The sequence below is a fragment of the Lissotriton vulgaris genome, chromosome 7, assembly GCF_964263255.1.
Source record: "Lissotriton vulgaris chromosome 7, aLisVul1.2, whole genome shotgun sequence".
Lineage (NCBI taxonomy): Eukaryota > Metazoa > Chordata > Amphibia > Caudata > Salamandridae > Lissotriton > Lissotriton vulgaris.
In genome coordinates this window covers 1,544,412,375-1,544,430,165 of record NC_141695.1, presented here as the reverse complement: position 1 = coordinate 1,544,430,165, position 17,791 = coordinate 1,544,412,375, and the positions used below count along the sequence as shown (strand labels likewise).

Sequence of the window (17,791 nt, the reverse complement as noted above, 5' to 3'; positions counted from 1 at the left end):
AAACGAACACTGAAAAGCCATCTATGCATTCCCTGTTTTGCCATCCCAACATGAGGCTGTAGAAAGCTGAATCTAGCCAGACATAAAGGAGAATATAGTCACAGTCTATGTAACCTTTAAATTGGACCAGAGACACATGATGCATAGGGGCTTGAAGTGTCTTTAATATTTTATCAGAATGTCAAGACAGAGAAAATGTAAATTTAGAATAATTACAATTCTAAAGAACACCGGAAACTATGTTAAATTATTTCTCAGAATGTCAAGACAGAGGAAGTGGACATTGGACTAATTACAATTCTAAACTGTGTTCAAGTGGGCTTAATTACTATATTTTTAATAATACATTTCAAACGCTTATTGGAATTCACAAATAATCACATGACCATTCCCAGGATCACATGGATATAGTAGTTTACTAAGGATATTAACAAATGTAAACATTTTGTACATGAAAATGTATATATGTATGCTCCCGCATGTGGGAATGTCAGGCTGAAGTATTTGCACTTTCACACTTTCCCCCCACTGTAAAAAATATATTTTTTACATTGACTCCTACCCCTCAAAGGAACAACACTTTTCTGGGATTTGTGAGTACTCATAAACCATTTTTGGCTTTCAACCACCTTTTGCAGGGGCCTCTAAGTTATAATGTGCAACCCACCAAGTGAGCAGATTTTATCACACTGGAAATAGCATCATACTACAGTTTAGACGGTGTGAGAAGATCCTGTGAATGAGTAAAGTGGATTTTATCTTACAAATGGGGGTAATTGAAAGCTTAATTCTGACTTAGCTGTGCAAAACACTTTTAATAATTGGACCTTACCTGGCCAGTGACCGCTACCTCAATGTGGAGTGTTCCCTGGCTTGCAGTTTGCAATTATTTGAGTTCATATGATAACATTCCAAGTTACTCATAGTGAATGACTTTAAATCACTAATAGTTGGAATTCTGCCACTAACAATATATTTGCGTTGAATGTATGTCTCTGTCCTTGATTCTATCTTTGATTTTGTTTTCAAAGTCCTCAGGTGTTTGGGGATTCCAGCTCGTGTCGTCACAAACTTCAGCTCCGCCCATGATACAAATGGAAACTTGAGTATTGATGAATTTTATGACAAGACTGGAAAACCCTTAAATCAAAGTGATGACAGCATATGGTAAATATATTGAACCATTCTTTTATGTTCATTTAACTATCACGGAGCATGTGGTATTTGAAATCTGTACCCTATCTTATATTCTCGCTTAAACATCATCACCATGGCCTCGCCAATTCTATATTGTCACAGAAGCCCAATCTAAAGCTACATGTACATTCAGAATATCGCTGAAAATGACTGCCACTCTAGTTCCATGTTCTAAAAGTAGAAATTACCCATAGAGTTTGGTACACCAAATCTCTCATTTATCACTACTCATCACACAATCAAAATTGGCGCAACCTGTTGAAATTTAAAAGGAGAAAATAGCAGAAGGTGCAGAAATTACAACCTTACTCAAAATTCATATATAAGAAATGTTCTGTCACTGATATTCGAATTCCAAGATGGCATTGTTGATGATTGCTCACTCAGAGATAATTAACTTTGGATAGAAATTCTTTGTCAAAGGACTCTAAAAGCTGTGGTTCAGTGTTCAAAACTATGCTCCAAATTAACTCCCTTTTGTGGGTCAAATTCCTGATTGCATAGCTCCTATTGCATATGTACTCTGGTAAAATCCTTATATCACATTTCAATTGTCTGAGAGAATAGTAGGTAGCAGTCTGATTCTATACTGAATTGGGAGTTTGAAACATAGGGGCCCATGCATACAAGATGAACTTGCCAAACGCAGGGAGTATACAGTAAAGTGTGAAAAAGCCTAGGCAAGTATGAATATTAACATATGAGCAGGCAAACCAAATTATCACAATGGGGCAGATTTACAAGCCCTTGCGCCACTTTTGTGTCATTTTTAACAGGGTAAAAGTGACAGACCGGTGGCGCAAGGGGCTTGTAAATCTGCTGCCATATATTTACAATTTATCAAGATAACATACTTAACTCTATTATTATTTATTGCAAAAATATATATTTTATTATAGAAAAATTCACAAATCAGACAGTACTAAATAAGTCATAGAGTAAAACCAGCAATATAAATTGATACTGTGTCCTATATTGCAATATATATATATAGAAATGGTACAATCAGGGTATGCACTTATTTACATTCTTCTCCATTTCGTTTTACCATATGTAGTTAAGTATGCAGTATGTTAATTCATTAGGCCATAACATAATTGAAGAAAAGGTCCACAAAGTGAATGGTTAAGATGGGCAAGAAGGCTGGCGGTATGTTGACACTCTACACACGTTTCAGCTGAGATGCCATCTTCAGGAAACCATCACTACATTCACTACATAGAACACAATAGAAAACATACAGGCTAAATATGGTTGCCTACACAGGTTCGATTATATTGACATCTTTTTAGAAGATCACTATGAATATACAAGTGTAGTAGGGGGGTTGGAAACCTAATGACCTTGCAATAAAACTTTTTCGTGAGGAAAAGAAGAGAGGAATGTGGGTAAAGATATTGAATAGAGTGCCTATATCAAAGACCATATGTGTGACAAGCACTGAAAAAAGAAAATGTGCAATACCTCAACATAAAGAAACGCAAGACAAATGATAAGGGAATTGAAAAATAATTATGCAGATTTATAGTTAAAAATCAACTAGGTACCCTCATTCATGCATCCTTCGTGTGTACAGTCATGGAGGAGTGATCATTTTGTTTGCCTGGAGGTATGTTATTATTCAAACTTGCCTAGGCTTTTTCATACTTTACTCTATACTGAATACTTCCACAAACATCCAGGAATCCAGGTTACACCCAAAAATTAATTCTCCCAACATTAAATAAAAGGAGTGGATGATTCAAGTACATGTTGGGCCACTTGCAAGGCAATAGGTTCTGCCCAGCGAATCCCTCTGGATTTTTTGCTTTTTTATCAACTGTCTTCGACCTTTTTACAGTGTGTGAGCCTCGCAACTGGTGACTTACCCACGGTAAACATATAGTAAATGAACTGCACATGCTTACCGTCATGTCCACCTGTTAAGATAAGGACACTGCAACGCAGCAAGGGGAACTTGGCTGGTTACAAGTGAACATGTGTGAAGGCTTCACATGTGAGACTCCTGTCATGCACAGTCGGGTAACTGCACACAGGTAGCCAGGCATAGAGGGAACGCTGCAGGATTAGATAGTGACCTGGGGCCTCATAATGTTAGTGTACACTCATAGGGAAAGCCAATGTGCTATACTACCTTGTCAGCAGTGACACTCCATTATACACCTTTAGGGGAGACTGCCTAGAGTCCAGTTTTGTTCCCCTTTAGCCTACAGAGGCCAGTGGCATTTCGAAATGGAATGGAACCTGTATGCCAAACCCAAATCTATGATTTACAAGATGATATCTATACAACTTATGTTTCATCCAGGATTGTCCCGTTTCTCTGGCTCAGCTCAGGATCACAGCTCAGGTGCCAAGTTAATTACATTTGTCTCCAGCAGAAAGCACAAAGGCCTAACAACACAAAGGGGGCAATTTGCAATGCTTTACTCAGGTCAGGTCCTGAGGAAACAAGGGGTGGGCATGAAGCATCTGCATCAATAAATCAGCAGACACACTGTAACAAAGATTGGTCAGCCCAAGCCCACTGGACAAATGAGGGAGCCCAAACCTCTGGAGCCAGCACAGGAGGGCGCTCCCCTTTGAAGATTTGATGGGAATGGCCCTGGCAGCGATGTCAATAAGGGGCAGAGCTGAGGCCTCCAAAGGAGAGGTGGACAGTGACTCCTTGGTGACACCATAATGAATTGTCACACAGTGCTGTGCATGAGGATTGGGGCAGGGGCCAAGATGTTTTGTGGCGCCCCAGGATAGGCAAGAAGAGCATTGCTTCTAGAACATTCAGCCCCCACTTAAAAGGCTTTGCACAAGGGGGAGAGCACTCTTGGTTGTGTTTTTTCTGCTGGAAACTGAGACTGGAGGAAGCAGTCATGGACAGTTGGAAGAGGTAGCCCCCTGATATCCATCTGGACTAAGGACTCGGAATACAGTTAACCCCAAGACCAGAGGACTAGTCTGATGGAACAACTGGGCTTCTACACCAAGGAGGAGAGGATCCCCATGGGAGAGAAAGAAGAAAGGCTGGCGGAGGGATCCAGTGGAACCAGCACATAGCAAACTTTAACATCTATAAGGCCAGGAGATCCGATGAAAATGTTTGCTCCAGGTGGCTGGGTTTTGCTACTAGGAGCTAAATGACGCATAACGCATATAAAACGATCTGACAGGGCCTGAGATATCAGCAGGATAAGGATTTGACCTTTGATCCCTCACAGAAGAACATGGAGTCACTGAAAGGAGTTCTGCTATTTTTAAAGTACTGGGAGGGTGTTGCATAGGGCCTCTTCCTCAGAATCCCGAGGCCCCTCCACAATCACCAAGAGGAAGGCAGGAGCACCGGTGTGCTCCCACACAGTAAAAAGAGGGGCCTAGGGTCCACCTCCGGGTCCGATTTCTTCAAGAGAGAAGTGGTCCACAATGAGGGAAAGTGCTGCCACACTTTCACCAGCTGTGGTGGACCTGTCCCACTCCCTGTGCCAACCAATTAGAAGATCCTTGGCCTCGGGCAGGGGATGAAAGAGCTGCTGGCTCCCGCAGAAGAGTGGGAGCACAGGAGCCAGCGGGGCAGCAGGGGCGGGCTCTCCTAACATCTAGAGCAAACAGGGGTGCCCAACTGGGACTGGGCACCCCTGACCCCCACTTCAGAGGCACACTACGGTAATACTTCTGGTGCCATACTTCAGCAGGGTAAAGATACACTTGTGACGTCGGACCGGAGATCCTGGAACTGCGTGGTGCACACTTCCACACAGCCAGAGGAATCTGTTGTGCACAAGGAGGATTACTGCAATTGGACGGGACCATGCAACCTTCTTGAATATTGGCTGGTCTGACTGCCTGTTGCTATGTGACACCTTGACATATGCTCTCCAAGGGCTTGTTGGCTTTCCCCGTTTTTTGTGGAGGTCTCAGGGACATCAAAGATCTCCTTCGAGGGACCAGAACCATCTACCTGAGACACCTGGAGAGCGTTGCCCCCTTAAGTACCCACTTTGTCTGCTGGATTCCTATTGGTAACGCATTGTGAGCGTGGAACTAAGTGTTGTGCCTGGATATCAGACTGCCTGGTGCAGAGCCCCAAAAGCACTGCCCGCATCTCAGAAGTATGGTTGCTGCATCTTGGGGCCTCGATACCCATAAGCGTCTTGTTGGTGGTGAGCCAATTCACTGGTTACCGGACCCCGCATGGCCCACTTCATTAATCGTCCTGCATCTCTCTTGTGTGACACTGCAACTGCAAGCTCATTGCGAGCAGTGTCCGATTCAAAGGCAGCGAACCTCGGAGTTGGGGGCGCACCTGTAGCAGTGCATCATTCTACCTCGTGCGGTACGGCTGCACTTGCGCCTGTGTGTATGACCGGAATCAACTGGACTGACTAAAATCAAGGCACACCAGACATTGCGCCTGATTTCCAGGGAGTAACAACATTTGCAACTCTTCTTGTGTGTAATCAGAATGATCTGGTGCAACTCAAATCACTGTGTTGGTGGTGAGAGTAATTGAATGAGTTAAAGAACGCTTCTGAGAGTGATATGAAGTGGATCAAGAGACTGCACGACCCCCCTGAGCTGCGCAGACTGGGCTGGTTAGGATCCAAATATGCTTCTAGTTTGAAAAATAACATACTTTGTACATAAGAGGATTCTTCAAATACATCAGCATTTGCGTACGCAAATTCCATTCCTTTCACACATGCACATCATGAGCAATAGATGCTCTGGTGGGTAAGGTCAGATGTGTGATAAGCACAGAAGCAGCCACATCTTTCAGTCACAGACTAGTGTACCTGGTCCTGACATCACTTGTCAAACCATTGTATAAGACGTCATGTAGCAGGGTGTTCGAGTGTGCTCATGGGCTTCACATAACTCCACTAGAAGGACAATTATTTTCCTTATTTTAAAGGCACAGTGGTAAAAGTGTAAGGTCTACCAAAGTTCAGATCTAGTGAACTGTGCACAAAGATATCACCTCTATAAAAAGTGCACATACTAAAAGTGACTGCCCTTGTACAGTAGTGTCAGCCTAAGGACAAAACATGAAATGTTGACCCATACTAAATAGTTTATAATTTCTACACCTAAACCATCTGGTATTTCAATACATATGTGTATGACAGATAAATATAATAGATGGATTGTTGAGAAGGCAATGAAAGGTCAAACACATTTTTACTGAAGCTAGCTGTGATGGGCCAGACATAGCAACTCAGCCTCCTCATGAACAGCACTGGAGTCAGAACTCATTAAATACTTTCCACTGTCATGGATTGAGTAGATTTTAACTTTCTAAACCAAGTTTCGAATTTGTTTCAATGTAAGCATTGAAGGAAGTTTACAGACTGTAATAAGACTGTAACAGACTGTAGGACAATGCATACTTTCAAAACATCAGGTATTTTTGTTTTTCCCCTAGCTAACAAGATTACACATTTTGCTCTTTTAGGCATCAAACCGTATCAGTTTTGTGTTGATTTTGGTAGAAAAATAACACTAAGGGCCTCAATTATGAGAGGGTTGCAGCACGTTTGCACCACACAATATAGTACTTGTGTAATTTTGAGGGGATTCGAAAATCTGGAGTGAAGCAATGCAGCACGAATTGCTGCATTCCATTACTCTGACCTGGGTAGGCATTCCATGGGTATTGTATGGGTGTTCCCACCCAACTCCCATGGATTTTGATGCATCTCCAGATTTACAAGAACTTGTAAACATGGGTTGTGCCAAAAACTTACACCTTTCCAGGGGAGGCGTAGCAGCGAGAAATATCTGTATTTCTCCTTGTTTCTTTATAGAAAGAGGAATATGCTTCCCAGGAGTGGTTTTGTGCAGGATGGCACCCCGTCCTGCAGAAAAACAATACTGCACCAACACAGGCACCCTTGGAGCATGGTGCAAGCGATGCTGCATTGGTGCAAGACTGCCAAAAGGGCACCAGTGCTAGGGAAGGGAAAGTAATGCACCATAGTGACTTAAATACGATGCATTACCTGCCTTTCCCTGTCACGCAGCACAGCAAGGTGCCTTGCCGCGCTGCACTGCATGACTTCCTCATAAATAAGGCCTTAACTCATACCAAACAAAATGTCCACTCACTAGGCAGTAACTTACTGCTGAAATAGATGTGGAAATTGACTGAATTAATATGTTGGTATGCAGATAGACATTAGACCATAAATTGTTAGAAACAAACGTTGTATTGAGGAGACTGGTTTGGAAATATAATTTTGTGGGGAAAGAAATTGCCAATCAATCACTCATGTTGTTTGCTGACAGTAATTGTAACCTATTCCCTTTAGATTGTAGCCTACCTCCTTTGAATAATCAAAGTTGATTGAGATATGAGGCACTACATCGAATCTTCATATTGCCGAAATTGCAAAACGGCATGCATGCCACAGAGAACAGATATGTATGCCATACGTAGAAACTAGGAAATCATTCTTCTGATTGCCATTCTTTAGTAAATAAAGCTGACAATAATCTGAAACTTCTATTGTAGACATGGACCGGTTATTTATCTGAGCAAAATCAGGATAGATCATGAATTTTTAAAAAAAATGGTTAACACAAAGTCGGTATGAATGGGTGTTTGGGTAAGCTTTTTTTGGGGAGGGGGGGGGGGGGGTTGTAGTAATATGCCCTTGAACGAAAAACAGAGAAAAAATATGTTATTGAATAAACAAGTTGTACAAAATAAATAGCTAACATTCAGTGGTAAACTGGGATACTCACAAAGGAAAACAACAGTCACACTAAAACACATTGATTTAAAAAGAGAAACATTACTTGTCTCTGTATTTAGAGTTTAAAGGTTAGAGCAATACCCCGTCCAGCAGACCCATTTCAAGGGACAGACTCATCTCTATATTACTGTAAGTACATCCGGCTCTTGAGAATAGATAGTCTGAACCTGGGGAAAATGAAGAAATATGCACACAGGTAAAAATACAAGATATCAGCACCTTAATACTTTTAGGTGTGGTGAAATAAAGTGCTGTTAAAAAGAGGCTTTTCCAATATGAATGAATGGCTGTGGTATTTGTATTGTGCACACCTTTCCAAAAACACTGTACAGGGTCAGAAGAAAGCATGCAGTCAGGGAGGGATAGGGGAGGTAGCTGGTTATTCGACTGTTTACTGCATGTTGTTGTAGTTTTATTTATAGATCCTTGAATTCAATTCTTTCCTAATTAAAATAGCATTGGGCGATCCCTATGTATACAAGGATGTTATTCAAGTTACTGGTTGCCTGCTGCCTACTGCCTTGCTTTTTTCTTTTTTACACTTCTTAGGCTCCAGTCTAATGATGGCCTTGCTGTAGGTGTGCTGCGAGCCATCAGACAAGTTGAGTTTGTTATCAAGAAAAGCGGGGCTGCTAGTCATGATGGCTTTGTAAATGATGTAGCTCGTTGTGAAAATTGCACGAGACCCAGAGTGGAGCTCTCAGAATGGGGGTAATGTGATCACATTTTTGCCAGCTTTTAATGAGACCTGCAAAGGCATGTAGGATGCCCTTAATGGATAGCAGCAAGGAGACCGGGAAGTCAGAAGCATGGCATTACCACCATCCAGATGCTAAAGTAACAGTGCTTAAACAGCTGTTCTGAAGGGATGTATGACGGTACCACGCGTACTTTTACAACGCGTACCGTTACCACGCTACTTTTACCACGCAAGTCGTTACAACGACTTGCGTGGAGGGGCGCTGGATAGTAAATTATTTAATTTACTATTCCAACTCCAGTCCCCGTGGACTCTAGGGAAAGGAGTTGGATAGTAAATTAAAGTATTTACTATCCTGGAGCGCCCCCAGCGCATTTCGTTGTAACGACCTGCGTGGTAAAAGTAGCGTGGTAATGGTACCGCGTTGTAAAAAATGCGTGGTAACCGTTGTATACCGTTCTGAAGTCACATTCTAGAAAAAAACATTGTTTAGAAGAGACAGCTGGACCAGGGCATCTTTGTGTAATTTGGAAATGTGTTCATTATGTTGACGTTGGTGTGCAAGTTGAATCTGAATGACTTTGCATTTAGATACAGTTTGGGCTCCAATCTGTTAAGATTCATATAATTGAGCATGATTTTTTATATTTTTTGCTTGCTGTTTTTGGCGAATGGCAGCAATTCTCTCTAAGTTGGGCTGAGCTTTGGGAAAAACAAGATTAAACAATTCTCTTAACAGAGAGCCCGAAAATATGCTTTTTTATCTAAACTAAAACTCATGACCTACTGCTAGATTCATCATTGTCCCATTTTGCGAGTCCTTAATAGCGATTATTAAGGAATCGCTATTAAGGACTTGCAAAACGGGAGTCATGTAGGAATCGCTAAATAAATAGCGATTCCTACACATTCCTTATTTGCGATTAGCAAATTGCTAATTGCAAATAAGGAATAACTCCCCATTCATTCCTATGGGCCTAAAGGCCCATAGGAATGTATGGGGAGTTATTCCTTATTTGCGATTAGCAATTAGCTAATCGCAAATAAGATGGGGATTTCAAGGGTGCCAGGGGTGTCCAAAGGACACCCTGTACCACCCCTGAAATGCAAATTTACACAGGTGTTGCGCACACACATGTCCAAAGGACATGTGTGTGTGTAACATGCAACAGAAAAAAATGCACTAAAGTGCTTTTTTCTATTTTTTCGCTATTTACTACAAAGTCAGACTTCGTGGTAAATAGCGGCCAAATATTGCGAATTCGCAATTTAAAATTGGTTAATGAATTGCATTTAAGGAATCTCTAATAGAGATTCCTTAAATGCAATTCCTCGGAAATATGCGATTTCGCAAATAGCGATTTTTGCATTTGGGATGATGAATCCCAAATGCAAAAATTGCGCTCGCAAATTGCCAGATTCTCAGAATCTGGCCCTGTGCGAGCGCAATTTCCTTTCATGAATCCAGGACCTGTTCCTTGTCGAATAGCTTAACCCCTTCCAGGCTCATGACGAGCTGGGCTCGTCATGGTGTAGCCTCCTCAAACACTGATGACGAGCCCAGCTCGTCATGAACAATGGGTTTTTTAAAATCTCAGCATAGCTCCAAAATCACGCTAGCGCGCATGTGGCTAATAACTCTCTAAATTCAATAAGACCATAGACCATGGAAGAATATCATGTCCAAACCCAACTGGCAGTGTTCATTGCTTTTTTCTTTTTCCTCAAGTCTAGATTCTCCAAAAAGATCAGCTAACTGCAGCTAATAAATATTTTCAAAATTAGCTCTCATGTATAGCATGGTGTTTTTCCTATTAGTTAGAAAAACCTTACATTTTAACTGCCTGTCGTAGCTCTCTGAAATAGTTTTGCAATACATGTCTTTGTGTTCTAATAGTTTGAAACAATGGTACCAGTTTTGAGGCAACCAGTGGTGGCTGGTAGGGAACGTTGGCGGGGCAGGGCAGATGGTGGGGGTGAGGTTAGGAAGAAATATAAAGAACAAGAAAAGAAAATTTACCTGGTGATCACCGTCTCCATCTGCCGCCTCTCCCCCAGCAGGAACCAGGAAGAACACAGCCTCTCAGAATCTCCCGAGCAATCAAAGCGCTGCCTTACAGCAGCATTGCGTTTGGTCTGAGCCCTGTAATTCAGCGCTCAGAGAGAGACTGGGAGGCTGGGCATGTACAACCCCAGGCTGTACAATACAGCCGGTGGAGAACATGCAAAGTGCACATGACGGTTCTGCCGGCCCGAGACGGCCGGCCAACCCATCATGCGCACTTATGGTGCAGCCACCACTCCTCCTTCATCAATGTCAGGGGAGCCTAGACCCGCCCTAACAACCTGTCTGCAGTGCACCGGCAATACTCAAAATAAAATGAAAATAATGTTTTGTTATAGCATTATATTTTTCCTTTGCACTGCTTTAAAGCAGAGGGGCAACATTCTTCTGACTTAGTGGAGAAGCCACACCTGGAAGCAATCAAGAAAAAAATTTCAAGGTGTCTAAGGAGGCAAATTGATCCATCAGAAGTTAAGTATTTCTTCCAGGACACCCATATTCATCCCTCCCTTCATGGGTGATCTAAAGTCTCCTGTTTGTGTAATTTACCTTTAAATCATGCTCATAAGGTAAATCAAGAGAAGGAATAATTCCTTTTGGATAATACATGAGTTCAGATTCACCTAAGTAGCAACAGACCACATGTACAAAGCACAGTGGATGGTTGCACATTCATTTAAATGAATTTGATTGAATTGGGCAAACTGTGAAAACGCATAGGGGCTAATTACGATTGCGGTGAATCCGCTTCTGGCAGCCTGCTAGTGGTGGATTCACTGCAATTCTGCAGCCAAATTTTTCCCGCCAGATTGCGATGGCAGGCGGTTTGCATGGTGGACGGAAAAACAGTCTGCCATAGGTCTGACAGCACCAATCATAATGATTGCCTGTTGGACCTCATCACATCAGAAGAATGGTGGGTGTTCCTGGCAGACACTGTCTACCATATTATGATGCTGCATCCCTGCCAGTGTTTCTTTGGCGGTAAAACCAACATGGAAAGGCTAGTGGGATGGGCTTTTGGGCCTTGTGTTGCACTGGGGGGGGGCACCTATTGTACCCCCCTTCATTTCCCTGCACCAGGTGGTAGGCACCTCGAAGTGCCTGCTGCATAGAGCAGGGAAATGCAAACCGTGCATTTTGAACATTGCAGATGGTGCTGCAGCAAGCAGCACCCGCCGCAATGTTAGAGAGTAAACGATGCGACCGCCACAATGGCGGTCACATCATAATCTCATATGCGGGATCGCCGCATTACAAGCGGACGGTCTCGATCCCCGCAACAATGACAAACGGACATCGTAATCACCCTCATAGCCACGGAGGGTGAAGTCAGGGCCTTTTCTCAAATTAAAAGTTTGGCATTGTTAGACCTGGCACCATTGGCGTGTGTCTCGCTTACATTTTTGCTGTTGCCTCATGTATTTTTGCTGATGTTACATGCTTTAGGCACTGTGCCACTGCTATTCAGTGCCTCAGTGCAAGTGCTCCCTGTTGTAAATTGATATATTAATCAGTGGGTCCATGTTTGGCTATTTGGTTTACTTGTCAGACCCTAGTCTAGAACACTGAGTGTGCCCAGGGCGTGTAAATCCAAAAGCTGCTGGTGGGCCTGCAGCACTGGTTGTGCCACCCACAGAAGCAGCCTTGTAAAATGTGTCTAAGGTCTGCCATTGCAGAGCCTGCGTGCAGTCTGGTACTGTCATGCTGACTGGGCAAGTGCACCCACTTGCCAGTCCCTAAACCTTCCTTTTTATTCCTATCAATCACCACTATGGTAGGCCCAAGGGCAGGGTGCATTATAAGTATAAGGTAGGATAAGCCCTGATGTGTGTGGCGTGTCCTAATACTAAATTGCAGCCATTTTTGTTTTTCACTATTGCAAGGTTACATGTTCTTCATAGGCCAGAGTGTGCAGTTAGAATTATTATATGTTATAATCCTAACTGTCTCAGAGAACATGGTAGAAATTCGAGTTTAGTATGCCTTGACTCAGATTGATAAAATGCATCTTTTAGTGAAGTTGATTTTAATATTCTGTGTTTGCAAATAACACTTTTAGAAAGTAGGTATTTGCTTCTCTAACCTTTCAAGTTTGCCTCTGCTAGGTTGTGTATTCCTTTGTCTGATTTTGTGAGTGACAGGGCTGGGGGATTCCAAAAGACAGGATGAGTCAGCCCAGTGGTGAATAAAGAGATCTGCATCTAGATGGGAGGGAGGAGTTGCACCTTAACCTTGAATAGGGCTGTGCCTGCATTCCGCAATGCTGGTTCCACCTCCTGGGGAACGGCTGATGTCTCTGCCCTGCACACTGAAAGAAGAGAAGGAGTCCTGTAAAGAAAGCGCTCCAGGACTGTACTTGCCTTCCACATGCTGGATCCACCTCCTGTGGGGCGTCTGATGTTTCTGCCCTGCACTGTGAAAGGAAAGGCAAAGTCTGGTAAACAGAGTGCTTCACAACTGGTTTGGACTGGGCAAAGGCCCCTCTCCCCTCAGAGGATAAAGGATTTTAGGGTATAAATATTGGGACCCTGAACCCAAGAAATTAGATCACTTTTGGACTACAAGTAGAAACCGTTACTAAGTAGAGGAACCTGAAGAAACTGAGGAGAGACTATTCCCAAGCTGAAGTGCTGCTTGGGGGATTGGCCTACAGTGGTTGCCTTACTACCAAAGGAACGAGAAAGGAACTTTGTGCACTTTGCTTTCAACTTGCAAAGGATTCCCAAGCGCTTGGAAAAGAGCTTGCCTCCTGCTGAAGTCTCAGGGACAACAGACTTCAACCCCCAGCTCCCCAGAGTTCTTCTGGAAGTGCCATCTGCTGTGTTGGGCCTTCTGAAGAACTGTGTGTCGCAAGGAGCTGGAAGAGCAACTCATCGAAGAAGAAGCGTGTCGCCGTTGCTGCTGCTGCCATCGCATCATGGATGTCGGCGCTGTAGTTGTCGCACTGTACCGCACTGAGAGAAGCGTCCCGCAACGAAGAGGAAGCGTGTTGCCGTCGCTGATGCTGCCGTCACAACTCCGAAGGAGGGTGTTGCCGCTGTCGCATTGCACCGCATCGAGAGAAGAGTCTCGCAACGAAGTCGGAGCGTGTCGCTGTGCCTGCCGTCGCAACTCCGAAGGGGGGGTGTCACCGCTGGAATTGTCACACTGCAGCGCATCGAAGAAAAGCGCCTCGCATCCCCGAGAAGCACGCCACCGTCAGAGCTGCTGCCGTCGCATCGTGGTTGTCACCGCTGTAGTTGTTGCATCGTGCAGAAGCTTCACGCATTGTGGGAGAAGAGTGTCGTAGGTGGAGCTGCTGCCATCGCGCCGCGGAAAAAGGGTGTTGCCGCTGTCGTCCATGCATCGAACCGAGAACTTCTCACATCCCCGGAGAAGCGTGCCACATCTGAAAGATCTTCACATCTTTATTTCTTTGTACTTGAGCTTTGCCGCATTTCTCCCGCTGCGACATTGCTTGTCGTGGAAGCGCAACGCAACCTAAGGTACATTGACGCAAAGTGTTGCATCTTAATAACTAAACTTAACTAAGCTAAATCTACCATGTTAAAGTAACAGTGTTGTGTATTTCTGTTGTTTATGGTCTTGTGGTAAATCTATATAAAGTATACTTATTTTTTATATAAAACCTTGTGTGATGTGTTGTGTTTTCACTGGGTTACTGTATGTGGTCACAAATGCTGTACACACTGCCTCTAAGATAAGCCTGTCTGCTCGTGCCAAGCTACCAATGGGGTGAGCAGGGGTTATTTTAGGACTGTAATCCCCTTATCCTGACTAGAGGGAAGGGCCCCTATTTGTCACAAGTACCTACCTGTGCCAACTAGAGACCCCCAAATCTAACAGTCATATCAAAATAAGTAGCCACAAAAGAATTCTCTCAAGATTTGGGAATACCTATCTGCTAAAATTAGTCAAATTTGAGTAGAGTTTATGGATGCGTTGCTGCCCTCACGGCTTATACTCGAGGAAGGTCTGGGATCGGAGACAGTCCTAATAAACCGTGTTCAAAATGTTGCTAAATTTTCGAATATTCCTCAGCCTCTTAACTGGGCATAGCATTTTATGAAAAATATTGCTATGACAGTGGGTGTGTGAGAGATTTAATTAAGCATATTAGCAGGGCTGTGGCCTGGTCGGAATTGAGGTACTAGATGGGGAGAGCTAGAAATCCTCTGCTGAATATGAAAGTGTCCAGGGATATGCTTAACATCCCAGGACATAGTATAAACTGTATGGAATGTGGATGTGCAGGGATGATGTTGTGTGGCCGATAATATTAGTAGCAAATCTGATCCTCCTTATGATCTGAACAGCAAGTTATACATTAGATTATTCCAGCCTGCCTTCCTGAACTGCCTGTTCAATTTTCTTTCATATCATCAGGAACTTTCATGTGTGGAATGAAGGCTGGTTTACCCGGAAAGATCTGGGAGCTTTCTATGATGGTTGGCAGGTTCTGGACGCAACACCTCAGGAGCAAAGTACAGGTAAAACCCTTTATTTCTGAATTGATGCCAATTAAAAAATCTGCCTGTAGGAAACTGGCTCTGTATATACTATACCAAAGTAAGGTATAGTGTGCACAGAGTACAGGGAGTCCCCAGAGGTATAGTAGAGGCTAAATTACATAAGAACTAACAGCTCTCTTTGGGGTAGAGTGTGCGAGAAGGGAGGCTTATGCGGAGGGTGTGTTAAGCATTTGTATTATTCACTCAATTAAGACTGATGCACACACTCAAAGACTGAATTCAGACCGATTGGGTAAGTATAAAAAAGGTATACTTGTGTTTTATTTCTAGAACTAAGCGCAACTTGGTATAGGTATGTAAAATTGTAGGCCTTTACACAGAAATACAATTGAGAATGGATTTGCAATTGTTACAGGTTTGTCTCACTTTAAAATGCAGTTTGAATTACAAAGTCATTAATTACAGATTACCTTTTAGCTACTTTTGGATTACTTTGAGTACTGGGGTGGTATGCCTAGATGCCACACCTTACGATCTCATAATACAAGGTAAATATGACTTTTTATACTTTGCAGTTTAGTTCTCTTTTCTCCATACAAACATCAGTTCAACACTTAGAACGGTTTAGGCCTTAAATCTCTTAACATGAGTTCCTATGGGAGAAAAATCTCTTAACATGGGTTGCTATGGGGTAAAAAGTGTTAGCAACTTCTCAGGTAAGTACATGACTTACGAGTGGGAGTTTTGGGGGTTAGGATCAAACCCTCCAGGGTCTAGATGGGCTCTTGAGTTGCACCACCTGTGGTACTGGGACGGCCGGATGCACAGTGCAGGGGCCCAATGTTAGCCAATGGGGCTAAGGGGGCCTTCGGTTATGGATGGGCAGGCCACTTTGGTGTAGGAGCAAAGCTTCTGGGTTAAGGTCAGCACTGCTGTCCAGAAATCCCAGTGTTACTTCTTGTTTGAAACCCAGAGTCCAGCACATCGGACAGTGCTATATACTGTCCTGAGCCCAGAGTCCAAAACTCCAGATGTCACATCACTGGAAGCCTGTATTTTTGTCTCTTTCTCTCTCTTCCAACCCCCTTTCCCCTTGGGAACTTGCGAGGTAGCAGCCTGTCAACTCATTACTGCCCTGTCAGGTCTCAGCGGGATCTGGGGAATAATGTCACCCCATTGGAACATCCTGGAGTTCAGGTGAGTGGCTCGCAACAATCCTTCAGATCACTTTCGGTCACTATCGGGCTCAGAACGCTTTGGTTGAATCCGGGATCTTCTTACGGCCTTCTTTCGCAGTCAGGCGAGGAGGATCTTTCCGGTTGAGGTTGAAGGCACCATCTCAGAGCTTGTGGGAGGTCAGGGGTAACCAGATCCTAGATCAGGATCCCTGGGGAGACCTCCTTGTGGTGTTTGGCCACTCTCAGACTAGGGCCGTGGCAGGCGGGTGCAGAGTAGTGTAGAATCGCGAAGGTGCTGGAATCCGCATTCTGGTCTTGGAGTCTTTGTTGCGCAAATCTGGTGCTCACGGGAGACAGAGTCTGTAGGGTGAGTGCAGGGTAGGGTTCTTTGGGCTCTGGAAAGCTGCTGGCTGCTGGATACTCCGGTTTCTTTGATGTAGGCAGGTCGGAATCGGGACAAGTCGGTAGGGTTGGGGCCTAAGAAGTAGTTGTCCTCTTCTTCCTGGGTCTGCACCGGTCTTCGGTCCTTCTTCTTTCTTCCTCGAATCTGAGGAGGTACGGTTCAGGGTTGACCCTAAATCCTAAATTTAGAGGTGGTGAAGGGGTGTGCAGGTCGGGACCACTGGGTCCCTTCCCTAGGGTGGGTACACCTATTATGCCACCGTCCAGTGGGAGGGGGCATGAGCCTCTCCCTAATTGGCTGAGTCCCCCCCATCTTCAAGATGGAGAGACTGAGGGACTGAGATGCTTCAACTTGCCTCTCCCACTTGAGGGGTGTTGTTGGCAAAGGTGGGCACACCTCTCTTCCTAGCTTGGTTTTCCTGCTGATTTTCCCACCAACGATGGGGGCCAGAAACCTGTGGGAGCCAGTTGCTTGGTCCAGCAAAAGGCAGGGACAACTTCCAAAGGGGGCAGGCCTTTGAAGCTTCCCTTTAGTGGAAACATCCTGGGGGAGGAGGCATGATACCTTAGCCCAGGATGGGCTTTGTTTCTGGACCCAGAGAGAGGGGTCCAGAAACCTGTCTGGTGGTGGCAAATGGCATGCAGCCACACCAGGGAACCATACCAGGGCTGTCGACTTTCATGGGGCATCTCTAAGATGCCAACTGAGTACATTTTACATTAAATCAATCACTGGCATCATTGTGGGTTTAATATGCTGAAAGATTTGCTACCAAACTTCCCAGTTTTTAGTATAGCCTTTATGGAGCTTTGGGATTTGTAATGACCAACTCCCAGACCATATACTCTTTATAGCTTTCCTACACTTAAACTCTCTAGGAATGGGCTTCGACACTGTAGGTGTACAGGGATCATGCCACTGTACCTTCATCTTAGGGCTAGTGAACGCTCCTAAATGGGTGACTTCCCTAGACTTCAGGCAGTGGGTTGCAGACATAGCACACAGGGATGTGTGCCATGTTGAC

At 44.1% G+C, this 17,791-nt stretch overlaps 1 protein-coding gene across 1 annotated transcript in view; it reads left to right on the top strand.

The window, feature by feature from the left end:
- The window catches only part of LOC147705973 (protein-glutamine gamma-glutamyltransferase E-like), a 307,618-nt gene that overhangs the window by 240,947 nt on the left and 48,880 nt on the right, over window positions 1-17,791 (top strand). Inside the window, exons 7-8 of the mRNA XM_086932430.1 lie at window positions 1,032-1,167; window positions 15,101-15,204. Of these exons, the coding sequence (XP_086788556.1) occupies window positions 1,032-1,167; window positions 15,101-15,204 (240 nt within the window). The remainder of the gene's footprint in view (window positions 1-1,031; window positions 1,168-15,100; window positions 15,205-17,791) is intronic.